Source organism: Phascolarctos cinereus, unplaced genomic scaffold (assembly GCF_003287225.1).
Source record: "Phascolarctos cinereus isolate Bilbo 61053 unplaced genomic scaffold, phaCin_HiC Scaffold_726;HRSCAF=1367, whole genome shotgun sequence".
Lineage (NCBI taxonomy): Eukaryota > Metazoa > Chordata > Mammalia > Diprotodontia > Phascolarctidae > Phascolarctos > Phascolarctos cinereus.
The window spans coordinates 219950420-219976610 of NW_027556098.1; the positions used below are offsets into that span (position 1 = coordinate 219950420).

Sequence of the window (26191 nt, forward strand, 5' to 3'; positions counted from 1 at the left end):
CAAACTTCTTCCCCTTCTCTCTGTCCTCTTCTCTTTCCTTTGGTTATTTAATTCCCCAATTGAGTAGTTTTATTCCACTCTTCTCCGCAATCCTAGATTTCACTCCATTTGCGCAACAACTCTGGACCCTTTGCAAGAGGGAAAGTTTCTAGAGACTAGGCAGATTGTAACATTCTAGCTTTGTTGGGAGAAAAGTGTGCGTGCGTGTGCGCGCGTGCGTGTGCGCGTGCGTTTTAAACTAAACTACTAAGCATCTCCGTGCCATTTCCATAACTAAGCCGTTATTCTACTGGAATCAAAACAATACAAAAAACACTACCAACAATCAAAACGCCAGAGAAGTTTCAGCCCAGGCTGCTAAGGGTCAGCAAAAGACCCAGACGTTAGATGCAATTCAATAGGCACCAGGAAGAAAAAAAGAGAGCAGAATTCCTGCCGGGAAAATGAGCCTTGGCTGAAAGTTGCTTTTCGACAAAGTTTAAGGTCAGATTCTCATGTACGGGGATAAAAGATATCCTAGAATACTGCCTAGGTTGAGGAGTCACCTCAGTTACTATGCCAAACTGGCCTTTAAAAAATGTAATTAAGTTTGTAGTTCTGAATACACGAATTTGTGACTTTCTCTCAAGGGTTGCTCTTTTCTATACTTACTGTAGAAGTTGGGTGAACTATACATTGTCTCCACTTAACTCATTCCAAGAATGCGCCAGAATTACATACCGAAGAGGAAAAATCACAATTTTGCAGAGAAACGAAGATGATTGAAATCATAGGTGCCATTTTAATCTTGAGAACCAGGATTGCAATTATTTATCCCAGGCTTCTCTACTTTTTTTCTTCTCCCAATCCGTTTCAATCCTTCTTCTCCACTATATGGTTGGACCAAGGGAAAACACTTTGTTTTTAAGGTTTGTAGTGATGCATTGTATTGGAAAAGATGTCTAAAGTGTTTACAGAGAAGACCTGCTTGTATTGCTGGGGGCGGGAGGGGGGGAGCTTTCACACCTGGGTTTTCCACTTCTCCACCAATAATATTTAAAATTATTGGGAGAGTCGCTTGTAATGTTCCCAGTGAGGCTCTATAAGCGCTTAGTTTTTCTCCTCGAGGTTACAGGACAGCTGGAGAAAGATAATTAGTATTCCCTTTTAAGCATCAAAATGAAACTGAAATGATAGTCGAAGAAAGAATTTTAACAGGAGTGAGCTGGTCAAAACGCTAGATGAATTACTTAAAAGAAACAAGACAATGCGCTTTTAAAAAGTTCCTTTCTCTAAATTCAGGAACCCCTTTTTAATGGAATCTCATCAGCGTGGGCACTATCGTTGCCAACGCTCTTCTGTGAATCCTGTAGATTTCAGATAAGGGAAGCGTATCTCTCCAGCAGGACTTTTTCTTTTCATTTTCTTTCATTTCCAGGACAATTTGTAGACTGCAAATCACTGCAGGTGGGATCAGCCGCTGCGCTGCGGTGTGTAAAGTCAGTGGGAATAGAGAGTGCAGGCAATGGGGGGGGGGCACAGAGAGAGAGAGAGAGAGAGAGAGAGAGAGAGAGAGAGAGAGAGAGAGAGAGAGAGAGAGAGAGAGAGAGAGAGAGAGAGAGAGAGAGAGAGTATGAGCATCCCCGCTAGTTTCAAAGCTGCAAAGTAGAAGAGGGAGGGGCAGGCGACAGGGGGCCTGCCCCATTGGATTCCCTCATGCTAGTTCCGGGGCGGCTGACTATAAATGGCTTTATGCAATGTCTGGAGGGTGGAGAGTTGATTAGGAAACACTATGTCTCCACTGTAGAAAGCGCTTTTCTGCCACAACTAGCGGAATAAGGCGAAAAAGCCGAAGAAGAAGCAAGAAAAAAGGCAAAAGCCACGTGGTATCAAGCTCTGCTGTTGGAGCCCTTCCTGGGCTCCCCAGCTCTCCACGCTGCTACTATACTAGCATCCTAGGGCACCAATGGAACTTCTCTGCCGTCGTTCCAGGATGGACGGAGGGACAGCCGCTGCCTGCAAACTGCTGATACTTCTCATTGCCTGCACAACGCAGGTCCACTGCCAGGGTGAGTTACCGTAGGCCGCGTGCCCGGAGCCCTAGGGTTCCTTTGGAGCGCCTGTCCGAAGGCGGGGTAGGAGGCTCCCTGGCCCCCGGGGAGCGAGCGTGCTTTCAAGTTCTCTCGCTGTCCCTGGGGCAGTTCAGGTTGCAGACCATTAGAGAACAAGCAGGGAGCTCTCCTTTCCCGGCCTTTTCCCTAAGGAAGGAGTGAAGCCGGACGGACAGACGTTTGAAAGAGTAGCCTGGCAACTTTCACTGACAGTTTACCTCATATTCTCTTAGGGCTTTGTTCCTCCAGGGATTTCATCCCCTGCCCCCTGTCTCTTTCTTCCCCACTTGAAAATACAATCTTTTTCCTCACCCTATCAGTAGTTCCCTGGGCTGGATCATAGGAGGGTCTAGAAAGTAATTCTGAAACTTGAGGTTGATTTCCCAATTCATTTTCTGATTTGTCATTGATTGACTTTATCAGAGGCCATTCATTCATTAATTCTGAAAGCCTCTGACTTTTTTTTCTCCCACTTGTGCTTTTATTGCAAAGGGAGTCCCCTCCAAGAGTCATAGTGTGTGATTTCCGCCCCCCCCCCGCCCCATTCTCTAAGAAGCACCTGCAAAACTTTGCCTCTTGTGAATCCAAAGAAATAGAATCACGTAATGCTCACATCGTCTGGGGACCAATCGTAGGCAGTGGGGAAGTCTGGGAACTGGTTGGTGCAAAGGGGAGGCGATGGTGCTTGGAGCATGACTTTTCTTTTTTCTTGTTAAAATGTGGCTTGTAGGGCTTCTCTTGCGTGTGTGCGTGCGCGCGTGCGTGTCCCCTCACCATTCTGAAGAATATAATACAGACGCAATTGTTTGGTCCGAGGCTCTTTAAACTTCTTTCAAGCAGATTCAGACCCAGGAATTTGGAGAGGGGGTTGGGGGGGAGGGAGTTAAGGGATGGAGGATTGAATGGAAAGGGGAGAAAGGAAAAAAGAAGGGGGAATTGGGAGATAAAGGAGAAAAGAGAAGAAAAGGAGCAAGAAGGAAAGTTAAGGAGGCAAGAGGCAGACAAGAATGGGGGATGGAGAGAAGAGAAAAGGTGAAAAAGTGGGAGCAAGGGAGCAAGGATAAATATGGGTGAAGAGAGAGAGTGAGGGAGGAGAAAGAGAAGGGAGAAAGAGGGAGAGGGGGGAGAGAGAAAAGAGAAGGGAGAGAGGGGGCAGAGAGAAGAGAGAAGGGAGAGAGAGGGGGGAGAGAGAAGAGAGAAGGGAGAGAGAGGGGGAGAGAGAAGAGAGAAGGGAGAGAGAGGAGAGAGAGAAAGAGAGAGAGAGAGAGAGAGAGAGAGAGAGAGAGAGAGAGAGAGAGAGAGAGAGACAGAGAGACAGAGACAGAGAGAGAGAGAGAGACAGAGAGACAGAGAGAGACAGAGAGAGAAGAAAGTAAGGGAAAAGAGAAGAGCTGGAGAATGGGAGAACTTTTTTTCCTTGGGCTTTGCTGTTGCTAGGTAGCGGCTGAGAGCAGCATGTGACCAACGGGCCGAGCTCCGCTCGGTGTAGGCTGCTGCTCGCCACTGGTACTAATCTGGCTGTGAGGATGGAAGAGTCTCCCTGCTTAGCTCCCTCTCTTTCCTCCCTCTTGGACAACTTAATTGCCCTACAATGAATATGAGACCCTTATTGTTGAAGGATTAGCAGAAGTAATATATTGATTCCCCTGAGGTGCATATTGTGGTGGGGGGTGGTGATTCTGGAAGGCCCCCATTGATGGGGTAAACTGGGGGGCAAATTCAAATGGTTAATCTGCTTTCTTTGCTCAACTCTTAGTGTAAGCTCCTTAGAGGGAATCAAGTAAGTATTTATACAGCAACTTCTCCATTTCAAACCTGGGAAGAAATTTGGAGACAGTCAACAAACTTCACTAGTCATGGAAAACCCATGTGAAGGGAGTCAGATGGCGTAGATAGATAATAATTCCTTTGTGTTTCTTCCTGGATATTGAAAATGCACAGAAGTGTAAATCTGCTTTATTCTGAAGGGTCTCAGGGTCGCAGATAAAGTGTTCTTATTTTGTAAATAGGGCCATGGGATTGATTAGATGCTCCTGGCAAAAGCCTGGTGAGGGGAAATCTTGACTTCATTCATCTGAGAGCAGTTGTCTAATAGTTACTTGAATGATGAGAGTAATAATTTGGACAACTAAAAAATGAGTTTTCTCTGCATGTAGCCACTGAATACTGAATGGTTATTGGTTTTAATATTTTACCCACACACTGTGCTATATTTATCTGTCTGTCATCTATCTAGCATCTCTCTGTCATCTTTTGAATTAGAGGATGCAGCTCAAGGTGATACTCTCCATGTACCACCTTCTACAGGAAGTCTTTCTTGGTCCCTTCACTGCTAGTTGTAACTAGTGCAGTGGTTAGCTTTCTGGGCTTACAGTTAGGAGGACCTGAGTTCAAATTCAACCTCAGACAGCTGCTAGCTGTGTGACCTTGGACATATCACTTAACTTCTGTCTGCTTCAGCTTTCTTGTCCATGAGACAGGGATAATAATATCACCTACCTTCCATGGTTGTTTTAAAAATAAAATCAGGTATTTGTAAAGTGCTCTGTGAACATATAAGCCCTATATAAATGTTTGTATTTCACTACTTTGTATTTATTGTTATTTACAATTTTCCTGTAGATACTTATGTACACTTTTTGTCTCCTCTGTTAGAACATAAGGTTCTTGGAAGCAGTGATTAAGTCATGTGCTTTTATCCAGGTGCTTAATAAAAACTTGTTGATTGATTCATTGATTGATTCGTTGCTTGATCTAAATGTGACTGAGAAGCCTGAGCTATGTTAGCTGTTCTCTTCATACAAGGTAAAATCTGCTTGCTGTTAGTTGATGTTATCACTTCCCTCTTCCCCTGAATCCGTTACTGTTTGTAGGCTGTGCCTCTTTCTTTGTGAAGTTTTGTTCATTGAGCTTGCTTAAAATGGGGCACTTTTTTCTGATGGCCAAATCTTGCTACTTTTCCATAGTAGTTGATATTTGTTTTACTCCTTATGATTCTACAGGTCATCCCAGGAGGGCTTCTTTGTTTTTTTTTTTTCTCCCCTTTGGTTATGTGCAGTTTTTATTATAGAATCGTAGAATATTGGGGCTGAAAGGGACTGTATAGGTCATCCAGTCCAACCTGTTCATTCTGAAGACGAGGGAACTGAGAGTATTGAAATAACTTACTCAATGTCACCTGGCTGATTAAGGTCAAAACCAAGACTTTGTCTTTCTGCTGCATTATGAACACATCTTTGGCTAGCCCAGTGGATCTGGCAGAGTTCTAGAAACCAGTTATTCCTAATTCTCTTTTACATTCTGAGGCTAAATTTTATGTAGATGACCAAGGTTAACTATCCCAAGACACTGTTATGTGTAGTAGGTCTAAGTTTTACCATATAAATATAATAATACCTTGAAGACCTTAAGCTTGGTCTAAGATTTGACACCACTTCAATACCACACCTCATGATATCAGTTTAGTCTCCCAAAGTTGTGTTGGCCTTGTTGATCCATTTTTCTAATTCTTGGGCTATCAGAGCACATTCCTGAAGATCTTTGGCTGTGAGTAGGGTTTCCCTAGTGCAAGCTGCTACTTCATTAGATTTTCAAGCCCTCAAATTAATTGTAAGGTCATAGTTTTTCACTACCTCCTCATAGGGGTTCATGATTTCCTGCATACTTTCAAGACACTTTTAATGCATTTTGAAAGTAGTGTCATTAGCAGTGTAGAACTGTTGCTGAAATATCCAAATTTCTTGGTGACTTTCACAAGCTATCAACCTAGAAGTTTTCCAGGGAAATAATAATTATAATAATAATAACAGCCAATAATAGATAACATCTGTATAGCACCTATGCTAGGTACTATATTAAGCACTTTACAATTATTCTCTCACAACAATTGTGTGAGGTAGGTGTTATTATTATCCCTATTTTACAAACAAGGGAACTGAGACAAACAGAGATTAAATGACTTGTCCAGGGTCATGCAACTAAGTAAGAGTCTGAGCCTGGATTTGAACTCAGGTCTTCCTGACTCCAGATCCAGCCCTTGGAACAGAAATATAGTCTATCACTTTCTTCAGGATTTATTAAGGGTATAAACCACACTATTAAAAGTAGACTTATTGTAAGTAGTATAATACCAGTAGCCTTGCGTCATTTCTTGTAGAATAGCTCTGATTTGGTGCCCATGGGCACCTGGTTGGCCAACCATCATGCAGGTAGGATAATCACCTAAGATCCTGAGAATTTTTTTAACCATTCGTACTTAAAGCTTGCAAAGTCTGGGGCTGCTGCTGCTGCTCACCATTTTGTAAGAATTTCTTCTTGAGGTCAGGGATCACGGTGTATTAGGGTATTCCAAAAGTCTTAGTAAAATTTTAAGTTTTAATAACTCCACAATATCTATCCTAGCACTAGCCACATACTAGATACTGTACTTTGTTGAAGTCTAACAAAATAGAGGTTTTGATGGTAGCTAAGTTTCTCCTGCATAAGCCAGTTTTCAAAGTGTGTCTTCTTTGCCTGTCTCGAGTTCCACTTAAGCCAGTATTTAGCAATTGAGCTTTGTAGAGTCCTGCATAGCAGTCAGTCTCAAAGAATTTGGGCCAGGACATTGCCAACAGTTGAGTGAACCAGATGGTGTCTGTAATTGCTAGCAGTAGACCTTTTGAACATGCTAATTTTGGTGACATTTTCAGAATCCTAAGTCACATGTTTAATCTTCATACTAACCCTTCATCCTAACTAAATGCTATCTCTAAAGGAATTTCCTTCCTTCTTGAAAATTGTAGTGGAATATGAAAGGCAGTATGGTGTTGTGGAAAGAGCACTGGATGGGTGTCAGGAGACTAGAAAGTCCCAGCTTTTACTCTCAGGTAAATTTTCCTTTTTGAGAGTCAATTTTCTCTTCTGTAAAATGAAGCGTTTTGACTAGATTATCTTTAAGGTTCCTTCTGGCTCCAGTCTAATACATTAAATTCAGAAACTCTGCTATTCTTCTTGTCCCCAAACTTTTCTCCCCAAACTTGGGAGCATGCACATATCATAACATTTTAGCATGTTCTTTAAATTCAAAATACCCTTGAGATGGCCTTGTCTATGAATGACACACCTGCCAGTTATTCCTCTGCATAAGGAGTGCCTTTCATTACTTCAATTTGCATTCTCATTACTTTCTGGTACCATGCCATACACCAAATGTGAGCCTGGTGAATACACATTGATGACTGTTGAACATATCTATTTAACTTTTAACATTTTGAAGTACTTAAAATTTTAAAAAATTATTAGCTCTAATAGCATTATGAGAGAGCCTTGCATTGTTGTTTTCATTTTTACATAAAGAAATATGGGTAGAAAAGTTAAGGAACTGTGTCAGAGTTACTGAGGGAGAACAAATCACCCAACACCAACCACAGTGGGGATTCTTTGTTTCCTTGAAGTTCCCCCCCCCCCCTTACTACTTGGTCTAACCCAGCAGTTTTCACCGATTCATTCTTGTTTGACTCCCAGAGGAGTTGATTGTCTGCAGAGCAGTTTCTGGAGAGTGAAGTGAGAAAGCAGGACCTAGGGAAGTTTTAAATTCTCAATACTTGTCCCATTCCCCAATCCTTTCCTATCATTTCTAGTACTTAGTTCCTATTCCAGGCACCAGTCCCCTTACCTCTGAGGCTGTATAAAGAGGCAAGAATATAAAAAAGTGACTTAGAAATGTATTAAAATGCTTTCTGTTGAGCAAATGACAAATCAGAAACCATGCTTATGTGCATTTCAAAAGTCTCTAAAATTTAACTTAGAGCTCTAACTCTAATGACATGCCCTTCCTTGGCACTGTAAGAGACTTCATGCTCAGCAGGGAGAAAACAGGGGACCTTCACACTACCTTTGACTCAGAGACACTGAGATCAATGGCTAATCTCAGATCTCTGTGTGCTACCTGGTGATCTCGTCCTGAGGCTAATTAACTGGGACTTTGTTTCTGGTTTATGTCTCAGTGGTGAGGAGTGGAAGATTGAAAAGCTAGTGCTTTCATTTCAGAAGCAAGATTATGAGGTTTTAGCTTGGGGAAGTTCTCCCCCCTTTCCCTTCCCATTATTGATAAAAACAACACAGCAAAACCATATCTGAAATTACAGATGAGAAAATTTGAAGGTTTATATTGAAGCCCTCCATGCATTTGGCCATTAACCATCAAAATACCCTGACACCAAGGTCATTATTGCTAGGTTTTTTAAATTTTTGAGTATTTTTCTTTTTTTCTTTTTTTTTTTTTGTTATTGCTATTTTAAAAAGGGAGATAATAAGAGAAGGAGTTGAGCCACTTGCTACCCTGTACACAATGTTCTGTTTATTGCCCTGGTGTTGCCCAGAAACTGATGACTCCAATTACATTCTGTACTGGAAGGGGCTCCATTAACTGTGCATACCACTTAACAACTTGTGCCTTAATTAGTCAATGACATTTATTAAGCACCTACTGTGTACCTGGCACTGTGCCAAGCATTGGGGATACAAAGAAAGACACAAGATAGTCCTTACTATTAAGGTGCTCACAGTCTAATGGGCTGGAGAACATGGAAATAGCTATGTACCGACAGGAAAGCTTGGAAATAATCAGTAGAGGGAAGGCATTTGAATTAAACGTAATTGGGAAGGGGTCCTTGTAGAAGACGGAATTTTGGTAAAAAAGCCAAAGAAGCCCAGGGTGGAGGTGAAGAAGAAGAGCATTCTAGATGTGGGCAATAGTCATTGCAATTGCCCAGAGTCTCAAGATGGGAGTATTTTGTGTGAGGAACAGCAATGAGGCCGGTGTCACTGGTTTGAAGAGTATTTGTGGTAGTGGAAGATGTAAGAAGGCTGCAATGGTGCACGTGTGTGTATGTGTGTGTGTAGGGACTCAGGTTATGAAGGACTTTGTCAAGCAGAAGATTAATGTTATATGGTGGAGATGACAGGGAGCCACTGGAGATTATTGAGGAGCCGAGTGACATGGTTTACAGTAGGAAGATCACTTTGACAACTGTATGGAAGATGTACTGGAGTGGGGAGAGACTTGTGGCAGGGAGCCCAGCCAGCAGTTTAGTTTAGACAGTAGTTTAGGCTTGAAGGAATGAGGGCCTGCTGAAGAATAGTGACCATTGTGGTGAATGGGATAGTGAATTAATTAGGGAAATTAAAAAAAAAGATGCTTTGTAGCAGTGAGGGCCTAGTTGTAGTTATATAATAGAAATCCGTGTAGACTTAGAGGTTCTTTGAAAATAAGTACCTGTTCATTGACTCAGGACAAGTTATAGTTTCTATTGGATGAATAAAAATGAATATTGATTCATCAAATCTAATAAATTTTTTATTGTGCTTGCCATGCTCAAAAGTTAGCATATCATGCTTTCAGTTCTGCAAAGCACTTAACATGTTATGTCATTTGATCTTTACAACAGCCCCTAGAGTTTAGTTGCTGTTATTATCCCTGTTTTACAGATGTGGAAGCTGAGGCGGACAGATTAAGCTACTTGCCTAGGGTCACACAGCTAGTAAGTATCTGAGGCAGGATTCCAACTCAGGTCTTCCCGATTCTAGACCCAGAACTCCATACATTTTGTCATCCAACTCTCTATGTTATGTACTGTCTTAGGTTTGTTACGAATTCCGATTGCATTCATTTTATCACGGGTGTACTTTTTGGAAAGGGGTGGCAGGAAATTGTGGACAATCTGAGCAAGACTAATCAAGAAATTAATCATTTCATCAGTGCCTTTATCTGGTATGGTTAGAAAATGTTTTACACAAGGTAATTGGTAGTGAAAACCACCCTCTGAAATGCCAAAAGTGGCAGTGAGGTATAATAGATTATAAGTATGCTAGACTTGGGGTAACAAAGATTCAATTTTAAATCCATCTCTGAAACTAAAGGAGTGTCCAGGTGTAAGCCTCTTACCGTTTCTAAGCTTCAGCTTCCTCATCTGTAATATGGGGACAATAATACTTATACTTATTACCCACTCACGATGTTTGTGGGAAAAAGCTTCTTAAATCTTAAAGTGTCCTATATGCGAGTTGGTTTTAACAAAACTCTTTAACCTCCACTCTCTTTTTTTCTATTCTAAGATGCATCTTTCAGCCTTCCTTTTCAGAGGATCCAGGACATAATTTATTCCTAGGACTCAGGTTCATCATTAAAAACATCAGTTGTCGTATGTCCTCAGCTGTATGTAATATGGTGATATCTTTAGTGACTGTTGAAGTGCACAGGACAGCTTGTCCCAAAGTAACCAGAGAAGAATGTGCTTTTTGAATCCTTCATTCTTGTTTTTTAGCATTTCTGTCTTTCTTGCTAGATTGTCAACCATCATTACTTGCTATCCTCAGTATTCCTGTATCAAACAGCCTGTTTAGCCTTATAATTTGATGTTTCTAATATGCTGTGGGTTAGGGAACTAAATAATCGAGATAGTTACAATTGTGTATAAAGAACGAGTTAATAGGTTCTGATTGAGTGCTGGGTGCATTCTGAGTATATTGAAGGAATAAAGGAAATGGATTACTCAGAGGTCTTTTTTGGGGGCCTCCTTCTTGGTTTTTAGTTGTGTCCTGCATTGTTGAGGTTATCAGATAGGTAAAGTGTTGCCAAGGCCATAAGTAAAGTAGAATGACTGGAGCTTTTCCCTAGGGCATCATCATGGAGAGACATTCTTCCCCATGCTTCTCTTTGGTCCACCACTCCTATGTCTTGAGTATTTTGTTAGTCCTATATCCTGCTTCTTTTCTGGGTATGCTTTGTGCCATAAGGGTCCCACCTCTTTCTCACTCCACTATTGAGCCCTCTGCCTGTTCTTGACTTTGAATACCCCTGAAAATATTTCCAAAGTTTGTGAAAATGATGTAAGTCTAAATTCTGGAGCCATGAGACAAGACCTTTGCAAAGAAACCTCCCTTCCACCTTTTTGCCTGCAGTGCCTGCTTTCCATGGGCATTAATTTTCTGCCACCATCTTCACAGGGACACAGATCTTTTCAGATGAAGTGATCGTATTCTCCCGCCTTGACTGTCCCCTCCCTTGACCAGGCCTGTCATCAGAGCATGGGTCTGGATATGCTTTGGTAACTGTTCTGTACAGCTAGGTGGTACAGTAGATAGAGTGCTGGGTCTGGAGTCAGGAAGACCTCAGTTCAATCTGGCCTTAACACTCTACTAGGTGTGTGTCCCCGGACAAGTCACTTAACCCTGTTTGCCTTAGTTTCCTTATTTGTAAAATGATCTGGAGAAAGAAATGGCAAACTGCTCCAGTATCTTTGCCAAGAGAACCCCAAAAAGGGTTCCTGAAGAGTCAGACACGACTGAAAACAATTGAACAGCAAAGCTGTTCTGGGAGCTTTTCTTCATTTGCAGGTTTTCTTCCTCTCTTCTTAGGTGGGATTTATCTTCTGTTGTGTCTTTTGTGATACCAAGATTATAATGAGGTAACATACACTAAGGGGAGATTAAAAAATGGCTAAGACTCTGTTAAAGCAGAGTTGCAATCAACATCCTCAGTTTTCCCTAGAAAAATGCCCTGCCATCTAGTATAGAAGATGTGTAAGAGAAATGACTACATCATCTTGGGCCCAGTTCTTTTTGTCCGGGTTAATAAAGTCTTACTGAAGATAAAAAAGCTTTCCTGGGTGAAAGTTAGAAAATCAGGCCCATTATGAACTTTGGAAGAAAGTACCAAAATGAGGCCAAATTCTGGAATGAAAATCAAACTTTTCATTCAAATATAGCCACTTTTGATCCACATTGCCATCCCTCAGAGGAGGAGAGAAAGAAGAGGCAAGAGTCAAAGACTTCCTCTCTTTTTTATTTATTGAGGTTGACTCTCTTCATTCAAAATAGAATTTCTACCTTGATAAACTTATATAAGCGTGATGCTTTAAAAAAAATTCTGGCTACAAGCCATGTGTCTTCATCTTAATAACTTTGGATTGAACTATTTTTAAAAGACAATTATGATTGGGTTTTTAGACCAGGCTTTAGTCTGTCTAGGTGAATATCTAGGTAACACAGTGGATAGAATGGTGGGCCTGAAATCAGAAAGTCCTGAGTTCAAATCTGGCCTTGGATATTTGCCCTGGGTAGGTCGCTTAACCTCAGCTTGCCTTAGTTTCTTCATCTGTAGAAAAGGGACACTAGTAGCACTTATCTATCAGGGTTGCTGTGAGGATCAAATGGTGTAGTAATTTAAAGTCACTTAGCATGGTGCCTGGTACATAGTTGGTACTATATACATGTTAGCTATTATTATTATATTTTTTATTAGTTATAGTGATAGTGCCTTTTGCTTTTTTATACCACAACTGTTTTTCGTATATACTCTGTCATCCCTACAGACTATTGAATCTTTTCTTACAATAATGAAAAAGCAATTGAGATTAATCAATTAACAAGCATTTAATAAGTGCCTACTATGTGAACATGTAGGCCATATTTCTTTCTTTGTAGTCCTCATGTCTCTGCTAAGAGGAAGAACTAAATACATTTCTTTCAGATACTACTTTCATGGCCACTGAATGATATCAGAAAGCGAGCCCCAAAGCCTTTTGCAACATTTCTTCTCTCTCCATTCCTTAATTCCTTAATACTGAGATCAACCAATCAATCCACAAGCATTTATTAAGCATCTGTCATGTCCTATGCACAGACTCTAGCTGGAGAAACGAAGCTCTAGTGGTTCCTTGTAAGACCCTGACTAAGAAGAGAGGGAGATAGATTGACATAAGGACAGCAAAAGAAAACTGCAGCCTTCCTCACAGCATACATAGCAACAATGTTGTTGAGTTGCTGGCAGTCTCTTGTGTTACCACAGATGCCCAGGGCTTTCAGGAGGGTAGAGAACTTGAGCTGATTCAGTGGCAACCTTCCACCTTCCAGCCTTGGTTCCCTGTGAAAATTCTCCTTATGTACAGAATGGGTCATTCTGCTATTTTTAGGACAAATTTGATACAGTAGCTTTCATGAAGAGATAAGGCGAGGTTTTTAGACATTATGTTAGGGAACTGTCATTCTGTGTTTAAACAGAGCACAAAGGCAAGCTGTCTGAGGCTAAGGGTGCTGGGAACACAGCCTTAATTCAACAAAAGCCTGTCTTTAAAGAGGGGTGTGGTTTCCCAATAGGAGAGGCAATATGGCTCATAGTGAGAAAGCCACTACTGGTATGCTCAAAAAATTCATAGATCTTGCTCTGTGAGGGACTGAAGAAAAATAGTGGGCAAAGTTAAAGGGGAACCTGGACTGTTGAAAAATCCCCTTTTCCTTTCATTCAGGTCTGTAAAGCAAATGCTTCCATCTTTCATCTTTGTCTTCCCAGTGCCTGGCACACAGTAGGCACCTAATAAATGCTTGCTGATTGATTGATTCCTCATATTGACTGAGCTTCATTTGGTCGCAGACTCCTCAGGGAGCCATAAGTAGGTTGATTAAAATGGGGGTAATAACGTGGGATATTTGGAGTGGTGATTGAATGCATCAAGATGGCTGAAGACATTTCAAAATTGTAACATGAGAATGATAAGTTGTCTCTGGCAAGTGAAAAGGAGGAAGGGAATTCTTCATCTATAGAACATTAAATTGTAATTAGTGGGTCTGCCTGAAAAGATACCGACTTTTCAGCACAGGTACCGCTATCATACCATCCCCTATCATTATAGCCCCAAATCATCCTCTCTTTTCTGCTTGGCTTTCCCCTTTTCCTTTTTATCTACTTTTTGGACTCAGCTTCTAGTTCCCACACTATTCCTTTGTAATATCCTCTCAGTCTCTGCTACACTTCTTCCATCAATCTTCACTTAAATATGCATCAATGGAAAGTTCAACTGATATCATGTAAAGGACAAAATAGAAATAAAGCCTTTTAGTTTCTACTAACATAGCACATTTCCTAGAGACTCCAGCTGTGAGCATTTGTTGGGTGATCTATTACTTTTCTTCTCAGCTTGAAATAGGAAAATAATTATGGTAATCACTGACATTTAAAGATTTGCAAAGCACTTGTCTCGTTTGAACCTCACCACAATCCTGTGAAGTAGGTATTACTGGCACTTTTATCCTCACTTTACATATGAGGAAATGGAGGCCCAGAGAAGCTAAATGACTTTTCCATGGTTGTATAGCTAGTATGTTTCAAAGGTCGGATGTGAACATAGGTATAGCTGACACCAAGTCTCGCACTCTATTTTGTATACCACATGAACTGCTTAATAGTAAAATAAAATAAAAATGAATGAAACAAATAGTTACTTTTTATGTATATGAATAATGGTTAAGCATTTGTAAAAAATTCATCATGACATTACTTTTTTAACCTCTTTACCAATATCTAGGGTAATGAGGTGTTTCAAGAATTTGCTAAGTAATCACTGAAAACTAAGAATTGAGAGAAAAACAAAATTCACAGTTAAAAATTGAAAGTACTGATGGAATGATACTTAGTTAAAGTTAGATTTTTCTTCACTGTCTGCTAGAGTTGTAAATGATTAAGCTGTTGTAGCCTAGACAAAGAAAGCAGTGGAGAGCCGGTTAAGAAGGATGTTCAATGTGTTTAATATTCCTTATTTGTCCCCTCTAAGAAAAAAAAATCAAATGGTCTTTCATATTTGGTGCTGACTAGAAATATGAGCAACGAAATCCCTTTTTAATCCAGATTTATTTTTCATGTGTTCTGCAGTAAATGAATGAAAGATTCATTTTAGAGGAGGTTGAATGAAGTTTCATTAAAGACCTTCCATTCTTTTCCCTTTGGGCTTCCAAGGATTGACTTGTCAGGCTGACCTGTGCTTTCCCCCAAATATTCGTTTTTGTACCGTTAGCTTATTGACAGATTAAAGACCACTAGCCTTTGTTTTTCTTTCAAAGAGGCAGCTGGTCTACTAGATAGAGTCCTGGACTTTACAAGAAAACCTGCAAAATGTCCTTTCTCATGCTGTCACTAACTATGTAATTTTGCATGAGTGTGTGTGTGTGTGTGTGTGTGTGTGTGTGTGTGTGTGTGTATGTGTGAGAGGAGGTTTTTAGTTTTTTCATCTGTAAAAAGTAGGAAAAATAAAACTTTACATTTTCTCAAGAGTGTGTTTAAGGACTTCCATGAGTTAGTACTTATGTATTTCTGAGTTCTTCAATTTAAAGGCTTAGTTCCTCAGAAGAAAAATATGATTTTGCTATTCTTTGGTGATTTTTATTGAACAATTTCCCTGACATATTTTTGAAATAATAACAAGAATGGATTCGTTCTAAAGCTAGTTATACTGTTATGTTAGACAGGCAACTCTTTGGGAAAGTGAGACTTTTCCAATATATTGAAATGTGCATACATATACATTTTCTTATAGATGTGTTTATATGTATATGAATATATACAATGCTTACTGAAGGTTGGAATCTTAATGGATTAGGATCTTGGAAGAAAACATACCCTAGGAACTTCCATTGAAGAGGGCAGGGGTTTACATTTTATTTATTGATTTATACCTTGACTCCAGGAAAATGAATAGTTTGTATTTTCAAAGAAGATTAAGTTAGTATAGCCAATTGAATGTGCAATTAGTCAACAGGTCAATTAAACATTTTTTAATAGTTCTCACCCAATTTTGGTAAATAAATGGCCCAATTCTTCAAAATGTACCTTTCAGATTAATGGGTTAATTCCCAATTTGTCTTATTGTTGAGAAGTTAGAGTTTTTTTCTCAGCAGTCTTCATCTTTCTCCCCTTACTCATAAGAAATATCAATCCAATTTTAGTTAATATGGATACTCTGAGGTAACTTATAATATAAAGTCTGAAGTTCATCTGCTTACTGAAAAGTCAGTGTCAGGAACTCTTTGCTCTTCCAGCTCAGCACATTTTTTTAAATGAGAATGGTTTAGAAAAATGGAGTTTAATAGGTAATCAAGTAAGATATAAAAGTGGAGGTAGGACAGGGAAACAAGGAAAGAATGTAACTAATATCCTTTCAATGTTTTCCTTCCCCCTGTCCCCAAACTAAACTGAAAAACTGAATTAGAGTTCACCTAATTTGAAGCAGGGATTGATTTATATTTTTCGGTTTAAAAATTGCTTTTGGTAGGTAACTACATTTCCTAATTTAAGTATAACTTATTGAACCCATTGTGAATATTTTTGGCTTTGGTCTTTGAGGCTTGACTGCTTATTTATTTTTTAAGCACACAGTTATAACTGAACTCATTAAAAAGTACATTGAAAAAATTTTCAGTTTAGGAACTATCTTTAACTTAACAAATATTTTGATAGTGGTTTCAATTTTCATGGAGTCACAGAATTTGAGAATTAGAAGGGACATTGGCCACCTAGTCCAAGGCATACCAGAAAGAAATAACTATTTTAATAGTTTCCAAAGCACTTTCCACTGGTGATAATCTTGAGATGTAGGTAATAGAAATGTTATTATCCCCATTTTATAGATGAAAACTGTAAGATGGAAACTAAATCTCAGAGATATTAAGTAACATACAGTTAGTAACTATTAGATTCGAGATTGGAAGTGCTTCTTCTATACCATATGAGGCTGAATACTAAAATGTAGATCTCAAAGACACCATTGAATTTTCTATGGCTGAATTAATACACTGGGCAATTTTAATATTGCTTCATACATTGGGGCAAGTAAAATAGGTTTGTTTTGGATTTGAATGAATTTTTTTCACATAAAATTCTAACTTTTTTGGTTTGATCTTTTTGAACAAACTTTTTTTGTCATATTTTGATGTAGATTAGATATAGTGATACATTGAAATTGTCAAAATCTTAAAAAATATAATAAAGAATACATTTCTATTGTACATATGTAGTCTAATCTTGTGGAGCTTAAATCTTATGAGTAAGCTTATAACCAAATTTCAGGTTCATAAGTAAAATTTTACAAATGTATCCCCTTCTAACCTACCAGTTTAGAAATTCTGGACCCATGTCTTTTCCCCTTCATGACCCCTGAATACTGCAAGTGCTGCTCTAATGTTAGTTGTGACTAAAGTAGAAATTTTATCTTGTAACCTGCAGGTGATAAAGGAACCAGGTGACTTTTTCTGTGGTCTCAGAACACACTTGAAAAAAAATTCAGATTTTAATTTTTCAATCAAGTGAGTCTGTGAGGGGTTAGAGGATAAAAGGGCAGCTAGTCTTGGCTGCCTTGGTAAGCTTCTCAGCACCCCTCCCTATGTCTCTTACCTCTCTTCCAAATTCACTGTGCTTATGTTTCCTGAGATAATGTCCAACCAGAGTGGAAAGAACACTGGACATAAAACCTGAAGTCTTTTAACATGATTCATTGTTAAGATTCCCAATTTAAGTGCAATTAATAATGTTTAATAATACATAATAGCTGTTTCATACTATGAATCGCTGTGGACATGAGTAATAATGCTCAGACTAATGCATAGTCAAGAGTATCTGCAGTTCTGAGATTAAAGAATGAAGGAAGAAGGGGCCAGTCTAGTGTCTGGTTCATTCTTTCATCCACCAAAGAAGGGCTTCCATTAGGATAAATGCATTCTGGAGATGAACTACTGGCTTCAATAGGGGTGCCAGGAGAAGCATTTGGGATTCTTCAATAATGCTATTCTATTTCATAAAGTTATATGTGTTGGTGACTCATTAGCCTAAGTCAGTGGGGAAGGACTTAAAACTAGATTTGGTGGGGCATGATTTAGTGATCACAGTTAAGGAGCTATCTTATGATTAATTTCAAGATGACACAATGCCATATTTATCATGGAATATAAAGAAGCAGTGCGGCACAGTGGACAGAAAGCTGGCCTTGGAGCCCCAAAGACAGGTTCAAAACCTACCTCTGATGCACCTTTTTAAGACTCTAAGTTTCAGAGAATGTACCGACCTTTGCTAGTTGAATGTTTCTTCATCTGAGAGTTCTCTGTAACAATGGAATCACAGATCCAGTCTCTATCTATATCCCTATCTACAAGTAGAGAAATATCTTTTCTTTGACTATTTTCATTTATCTTTTCAATATTCCCAGTTAACTTACTAAAATTAAAATTTCATTCAATTTTACAAATATGTTTACTATACCTGTCACTTATGTTTACAAATTTTTTAAATTAATAAATTCTCAGTGTTGATAAATCTATTCATTGACATAAAGTATATGGAAGTTTTCCTTAAAAGAATAGCACCAGAAAAATTAAAAAAAAATTAAAAAACAAAATGTTTGTAATTGAGAGGGTGACATTGAAATATTGTAAAAGTGAGGAGAATTGAGGTCTGTGAAAATGTGTGCCTGGAGACAGGATGATCAATGTATGTGGACCAAGTTAACAGGAAACAAGAATAAAAGAAGAGTTCACCATGCTTAACATGGGGGAAATGCACACTTCATTTTCTAGAAGGTAAAGGAGTTGCCTTAGAGATTGCCCCTCTTCCCTTCTACTCTCATGACAATGAAAACCTGCCATAGGGCACTTGCTGATAGTAGCCAGTTTTCATTTGCACAGAGCTGGGGCATTTTTCCCAAAGAGACCCTGACTTTGGAATTTCCTTGCTTCTCCTAGTTTGACAAAGTTTTAGTTTATTGACCTTTAGGGCATGATGCAAGACTTGTCTCTTTAGTGTGGCCCTTCCTGGTTGGTAGGGAGAGTTCTTCTGGCCAGGGAGGAATTACAATCTTGACTTAGGGGTTTTGTTTTGTATTTTGGTTTTGTATTTTCTTTTGTGAACATGCTCAAAGCAACTGTCAGGGACAAGTTTTGTAAATCTAATTAATTAACCAATAGTAAGAGGAAAAGGGTGATTAGGGAGAATAACATTTTCTATACACATTTGGTTTGCTTAATTCTGGAAATGTTTCTGTGCAAATAGCCCTATCTAGTCAATAGAGGGCTGGAAAATCCTCATATCCTTAAAATATACAAAAATCTATAAATTTTCATGAATGTAAACATTTCGAAACATGACATGGTTTAAAAATAGTGTCAGAAGAGCTAATGTTCAGAATAAGCTAAGGTTGGCAAGGAAAGCTTGCCAGAAAGGTATTTTGGTTTTTTTGCTTGCTTGTTCTTGCTATATTGGAGGAAAGGAGAGGATCAAAGTCAATTGGTCTTGATAGAATAGTAATAAAAGCTGATAGAGTAGTTTTAAAATGTTATTTCTGTTTTTTCTTCAAAGGAGACTGATCTTTGGATTAGAGAGAAAAAAATGGTTACTAGAAATTGATATCCAAGGTAGTAGGTAGGTAGTAATTGAGCATCTAGATTTCCTTGATGACTTTAACTTACTGTTCCATAATGAGCTATGCCCTTCCTTGAGTACTGAAAGCACAGGTGCAGGTGATTTCTGAGCAATTGACAGTGGTCTTTAAGACTTGTAGTAAAGACAAAAACTATAAAAATGTATTAAAAATAAAGAAAGATCTTGGATGACAGGATTGGTATTAGAGAAGAGCTAATTTAATGATTTTCTCAAAAGGGAAGAGAATAAAACCTGCAACTACAGGCCAGTGATCTTGACTTTGATTCCTGGCAAACTTCTAGGAGGTTTGTTTTGTCATAAGGGATTCTTGGGGAACATCTTGAAAAGGAAGTGATCACAAAGAGCTTCATCAAGAACAGGTCAAGTCAGATTAACCTTGTTTTCTTCCTTGTTTTCTTTTCTTTTCTTTTTTTTTTTTTAGGCAGTGTTATGAGACAGGGTTATGAGCAGATCAAGGGAATGCTGTAGTCATAGTTTATCTAAACTTTAGCAAAGCATTTGGCAAAGCTTTTCATACTCTTTTTTTTTTTAAAGAAAAGTGTAAAAAAGTGGGCTTCGAGAGCATTTATGTAGACATGGGGCTTCTGAGTAAAATGGACAGATCCCAACAGCAGTTTGGTATGATGACAAGTTGGACGAAGAACTGTAGTTGAAAAATCCAGAGATCTGTGCTTGATCATGCATGGTTTAACTTTTTTTAATCAGTGAATTGGATAAAGGCATAGATTGTATGCTTATTGAATTTGATGATATTATAAAAACTGGTAGGTATAGCTAACACATTGCATAGTAAAGTCAGGCTGCAAAAGATCTTGACAAGTTAGAATGTTGGGCCAGATGTAATATGATGAAACTTAACAGGCATAAATGTTGTATCTTATGACTGAGTTCACAAAATCAGCTTCACAACTATAGGATAGCATTTGCCATAAACAAAGCTTGCTCATTGGCTGTCACAGAGGGGATTTTTGGTTATAGAGGTGTGGGTGGGATTAGATGGCCTCACTCAGAGATTTGAGGATCCTATGATTCTGTGACATTCAGTCTTGCCAGATGAATCAAATTGGATTATAAATCAACATCTCCATTTGTACCCCATTTCTCCTACTTAATGCAAGATTATGAAGGTGGCAGAGATTTTGAGATGCATCCTGTACTATCAGGGAGCTGGACAAAGAGAATTCATTTCTTAGAATATCAGAAAAGTGAGCAGAAGTCTTGTGTGTCTTTCCTATATTTTCCCCATTACTGGTATCTATCTGTAGAAAGTTTGATCATAAATAAGGGTCCAACAAAAATTGCCTTTTTTTTCTTTTTGGAGTCTCTATTGTGTGATTCTCAGTTCCTGAAGAGGGTCTCAGGCAAAATTGCAGTATCTTCATTCCATACCATTGGGAGTGCCATAACTTTTTAAAAGATAGCTCAGTTTTGAATTGAAAACGTTCTGCCTTGTTAATAATAACAGAAAGCTGTGTCTTTGATCTAGTCCTGCCCTATTGCTGAATTGTTTTTCAATTTCTTTTCTGGTTCTGACTGGAGTTGGCAGAATGCGTGTGTATGAGGCAGTTATTACAAACCCTTCTAAACAGCTATAGGTATCAATTGATAATTTTGAAATTAAGAACCTTATTTGACATCTTGGCTGTATGTGGAGGAGTGGGGTGGGGTTCAAGTTTCAGGCAGAATGAGATAACCTTGGTGATCGCTTCCAATACTAACCTTCTTTGATTTTATTTATTTTTTTAAAAAATCAAACAATGGATTAAAGATTCAAGGGAAAATAAAATTTAGTAGAACATATTTCATTGAAAAGTTACTCAGCTGTTTTTGGAATTCCTTCCCAATACAGCAGGATAATAAATATATGACAGTCTTTAGTTAGATCTTTTTTTTCTTTTTCTAAATGCTTTATTGGAGCTGTTGGTTTTCAGAAATGAGGGCATGGATGATTTCATTTTTTACTTTGTATCTCTAGGGCCTAGGATAGTGCCTGGTCTGCAATAGGTGCTTAATACATTCCTGTTGATATATTAATGAAGGGCTGTGTTTGTCATCCCAGGACTAGCCCAGCTAAGTGCCTTTTAATTCATTACTCTTGCTGGGCTTCTTGTTGGTCTTCACACAGATCACTCCATGACCCTATGGTCAGGCTGTCTGCCAACCTTGGAAGACACTGCTTTCTTACCTCTACCTATTAGAATCTCTAGTTTCTTTCAAACCTCAGTTCAGACACCACTTCTTTACACATGGTCTTTTCTGATTACCCTTCATTGGAAGGGTTAGGAAAATTAGTAAGGCTTGGGACTCCAATTTAAGAAAAAGATGAGTAGAGCTAGAAAATGGATGATATTACTAGAGACCAAGAATTATGGAATCATCCAACGTTGAGCTGGAAGGGTCCTTTGAGATGGCTGTGCCTCCCTCTCTCAGGCTACCATCCATCCCTCCACTCTATTTTGAATGTACCAATTTACCTGTGTGTCCTCTCCCTAACTGGAAGATCAATTCCTTGAAGGTAGGGATTGCCTTTTCTTTGTATCCCTGGTACTTATCACATAGGAAGAGCTTATAAAATGCTTTTTCATTGATTGGTTAATTTTAAATGTTAAGATCATTGAAGAGGAATTGTTCTGGATCACCCATAAATTCCATGATAAGTCATTTTATTCATATTTAGCAGGGTTTTTTTTTGGCATCTTTGTTGAGGTCATTGATATTAGATGAGTTGGTTTTACTTGTAGGTGATGTATGTAATCAGCTATGTAGCATGATTTTAGGAAGACCCGCAGGAATGAGCCTGTGTGATCTTTGATCCTACGATCCTTGAGGCAGTTATTCACTTTATTCAGTGGATAAAGTGCTGGGCCTGGAGTCAAGAAGACCTAGTTCAAATTCTCCCTCAGTCACATACTAGCTGTGTGACCCTGGGCCAGTCACTTAACCTCTGTTTGCCTCAATTTCCTCAACTGTAAAGTGGGGATAATAGCACATATCTCTTAGAGATTTTGTGAGGATTAAATGAAATAGTACTTGTAAAGCTCTCAGCCCAACTTAACACAATGCCTGGCACACAGTAGGTACTTAATAAAAGCTTATTCCCTTTGCTCATTTCCCCCTTGTTGCCATGGGCAAAAGGCTAAGTTCTTTAAATTTTCTCCTGTGACTACTGCTCTGCACTTTCAACGGTGTACAGAGAAATGTTAGCCATCAGTTTGTGCCTTGAGGAATTTCTAGAGGGCTCAGGTGGCTTTTTTTGCTTTAGTTTACTGTTGTTATTTAGCTGTTACAGTCATGTCTGACTCTTTGTGACCTCATGTGGGGTTTTCTTGGCAAAGATAGTGGAGTGGTTTGCCATTTCCTTCTCCAGTACACTCTACTCTACTCTCATCTCTTCTGCATTCTCACTTACCCCAAACCTGTCTTCCTCTTCACTTCGGTCTCCAGTCCCTTGATTCCTCCATACTCCCTCAATGTGTTGCTCCAATTCCTTTTTCACTTCTCTCTCCCCTTTCTCTCTTCACTACTTTAAGATTCCCTTACTCTCTTCTACCTTTGATTATCTCTTACCCCTTAAATCTTTCACCTGCTCTGCTTAATCCTCCGCCTTGGCTAACCCTCACTGTCCGCTTTGACTCCAATTCCCAAGCCGCCAACTACTATGGGAGGAAACCATTGCCAGTTGACCAGACTCACAGCAAACTGGGCCCTCACTGATAAATAGAAATTTTCAAATTGATCTAACAGTCTTCATCATATTCCCCAAAACATCTGTTCTTCTCTGTCCTCAAGATCCCAACTCCAATTCCACCTGTCTCTATTCTCAGAAGATGATCTCTTAATTTACTAAAACCAAGGCCATACTACAGGAGCTCTCTCAATTTCTTTTCTCCATACCTCATAACTTCCAGGTGTCATCACCCATCTCATCCTTCTTCCCTCTGATGTCAGAGGTGCTGCTCATTTCTAAAGTTGTGCCCTTAATTCCACTCGCTTCCGTATCTTCAAGGACCTTTCACCATTAATCAACTCTCCTCTTTTTATCATCTCCATCTCTTTCTTTTGCATCTTTAATTTTTTTCCCTGTATTAACTCTTCCCCACCTATCTACAAGCATGCTTAAGTTTATATGCTTAATTACAAATATTATTCAATTTCTATCATTCTCTTCACTGCAAAACTTCTAGAAAGAATAGTTTACATGCGTTTACTTTCTTTCCTCACTATCCTGTCACTCCTCAACCTTTTACTAACTGGCTTTTATTAACTGGTCAGAAGACCTGGCTTCTAAATTCTGACCCATTAACTAGCTATGTAAGCTTGGACAAATTACTTAGCCTAACCAACTGGCTTTCAGCCCCACCCCATCATCCTCCCCTTAGCCCTCAATTTGACTAAAACTACTTCTTTCAATGTCACTACTGAATGACCTGATCACCAAATCCACTGATTTGTTTTCTGCCTCCACATCTTTGATTTCTCTGAAATATTTGTGGTTACCAATGACTACCCCATTCCCAGTTGATATTCTCTTTTTCCTTGGCTTCCCTGACACTGTACTCTCTTGTTTACCTCTCTGATCTGCTTTGCAGACTCATCTAAATGTGAGTATCCTTTTAAAAGTCTGCCCTTGGTCTTCTTTTCTCTTTAAACTCTCCTGCTTGGTGGTCTCATCAACCCTACTCAATGCTCACGACTTTAAACTTGAATTTTTAGCCCCATCTTCTCTCCTGAGCTCTAGTCCCTCATTTCCAACTGCTCTTTAGACACACAAACCTGCATGGTCCCATTGTTAGATATAATGGAATTCGTTGTTTTCTACCCAAAATATTCCCCTCCTTATTTCCCAATTTTACTGACATCAACTTTTTTTGTTGTTGTTGATTTTACCTCCGTAACATATCTCATATCCGTTTCCCTTCTTTCCACTCATTCATTTACCACCCTACTTCAGGCTTACTTTACCTCTCCCCTGGACTATTGCGATAGCTTCATAACTGGATCCCACATAGGTGCCAAAAGAATCTTCCTAAAGCACAAGCCTGACCACGTCATTCTCTTGCTTAAGAACTTTTAGACCTCCCACCCCCAACCCAAGACCAATTGCCTCTAAGACAAATAACAAAGTCCTTAGCTCAATATTTAAAACCCTTTACGTTCTTGCTCCAGCATATTATTTTCACATTTTTACATTATGCATGCTCTACATTCCATACAAAATGGTCAATTGCTGTTCCCCAAACTTAACATTCCTTCTCCCAGCTCTGTGACTTTGCACAGGCTGTCCCCAGTGCCTAGAATGCCACATTTCATCAGCTCCTACCACTTAGTAACCCTTCCTTCATTCAAGGCTCAGCTCATGTGCCACTTTCTGTAGGTGGTCTTTCCAGATTCCTCTAGTTCAGGGGTTCTCAACTTGGGTTCGGTGAACTTAGAACAATTTTTTTTTTGATAGCTGTATTTCAATATTGTGTATATTGAAATACAGGATAGTGAGGAAAGAAAGTAAATGCATGTAAACTATGCAATGTCTTTTATTTTATGCATTTAAAAACATTATTTGGAGAAGAGGTCCACAGCTTCATCAGACTGCCAGAGGAGTCCATGACACGCAAAAAGTTAAGAACCCTTGCTGTAGTTGTTAGCACTTTTTCTTTTTTTCAAATTATTACATATCCTTGTATGTTTTCATGGCGCATCCATTTAGTAGGATGTAAGCTCCTTGAAGTAAGAGACAATTTTTTGTTTTTCTTTCTATCCATTCTCAAATCTAGAAAAATACTTTGTATATAGAAAGCACTGGGTGAGTGCTTATTGGGTCCTCCCAAATGCTTCTTGTTGAGACATTCAGGAAGTTAAGCTAATTGCCTGAAGGTTCATATAAATCATACAAAGAGGAAACCAAATTCTAAAATGATGAACTCGTAGTGAGTTATCGGTAGCTCCTGTGCCTGGGATCTGACACCCATTTCCCTTTTTTCAGATACTGATAGCTTGTTGAGTTCTTGAGGGAGATTGTCTAGAAGACCAAATTCCACTAATACCATTCATTCCCTTGTTTGTAAACCCTGAAGTCTTCTTTGATTAGTCTTTTCCCTTCTCCACACTCCTTACTTCCAATCAGTTGCCAAATCTTGTTAACGTCAGAGTATGATATGTATTAATGCTTCCTTTTCTATCCCACTGCCACCATCCAAATTTAGGCCTCTATAACTCTCTGTACCTTACACTATTGTAAAAGCTTTTAACTAATCCCTCTGCCTCTTGTCTCTCCTCTTTTTAGTCTATCTTTCATCTGGCTTTCAGGATAATCTTGTCAATACACAGCTCCTTTCAGGCCTCTTCCCCCATCAAGAAACTCCAGTAGTTTCCAATTACCTATAGGATAAAACACAAACTCCTTATTGTGGCGTTTAAGGTCCTTCACAAACTGGCCCCAAATTGCCTTTCCATTTTTACCTTACACTACCCTTCACGTACTTCAAGTACATAATTTTGTCCTGCTCCCTCCTCCTTCTGCTCCTTTTTTGCTCATGGCATTTCCTAATCCTGGAATGAGCTCTCCACTCCCCACCCCCCTTTGTTGCCATCCTTCTCTTCCTTCAAGGTCTGGCTCATCTTTGGTCCTCTTTGAAGGACAAACGACAATGACAACAACAACAACAACAGCAACTACTACTGTTACTCTTCCTCCTCCTCTTCCTCCTCCTCCTCCTCCTCTTACTGCCTCCACCATGGAGTGGTGCCTAATCCCCAAGAAAGAATTAATTTCTCCTTGAATTTCTCATGGCATATGTTCTGATTGGTGGTGTAGCTATTTGTGTATCCTCTTATCTTCCTCCTACCAGCTTGGGTAGTAGGTAGCATA

At 39.2% G+C, this 26191-nt stretch overlaps 1 protein-coding gene across 2 annotated transcripts in view; it reads left to right on the plus strand.

The window, feature by feature from the left end:
- The first annotated feature begins 1755 nt into the window (after positions 1-1755).
- The window catches only part of LRP2 (LDL receptor related protein 2), a 252103-nt gene continuing 227667 nt past the window's right edge, over positions 1756-26191 (plus strand). For both annotated transcript variants that reach the window (XM_020990917.2, XM_020990918.2), the window contains exon 1: positions 1756-2048. In XM_020990917.2, the coding sequence (XP_020846576.1) occupies positions 1946-2048 (103 nt within the window). In that variant the 5' untranslated portion in view covers positions 1756-1945. The remainder of the gene's footprint in view (positions 2049-26191) is intronic.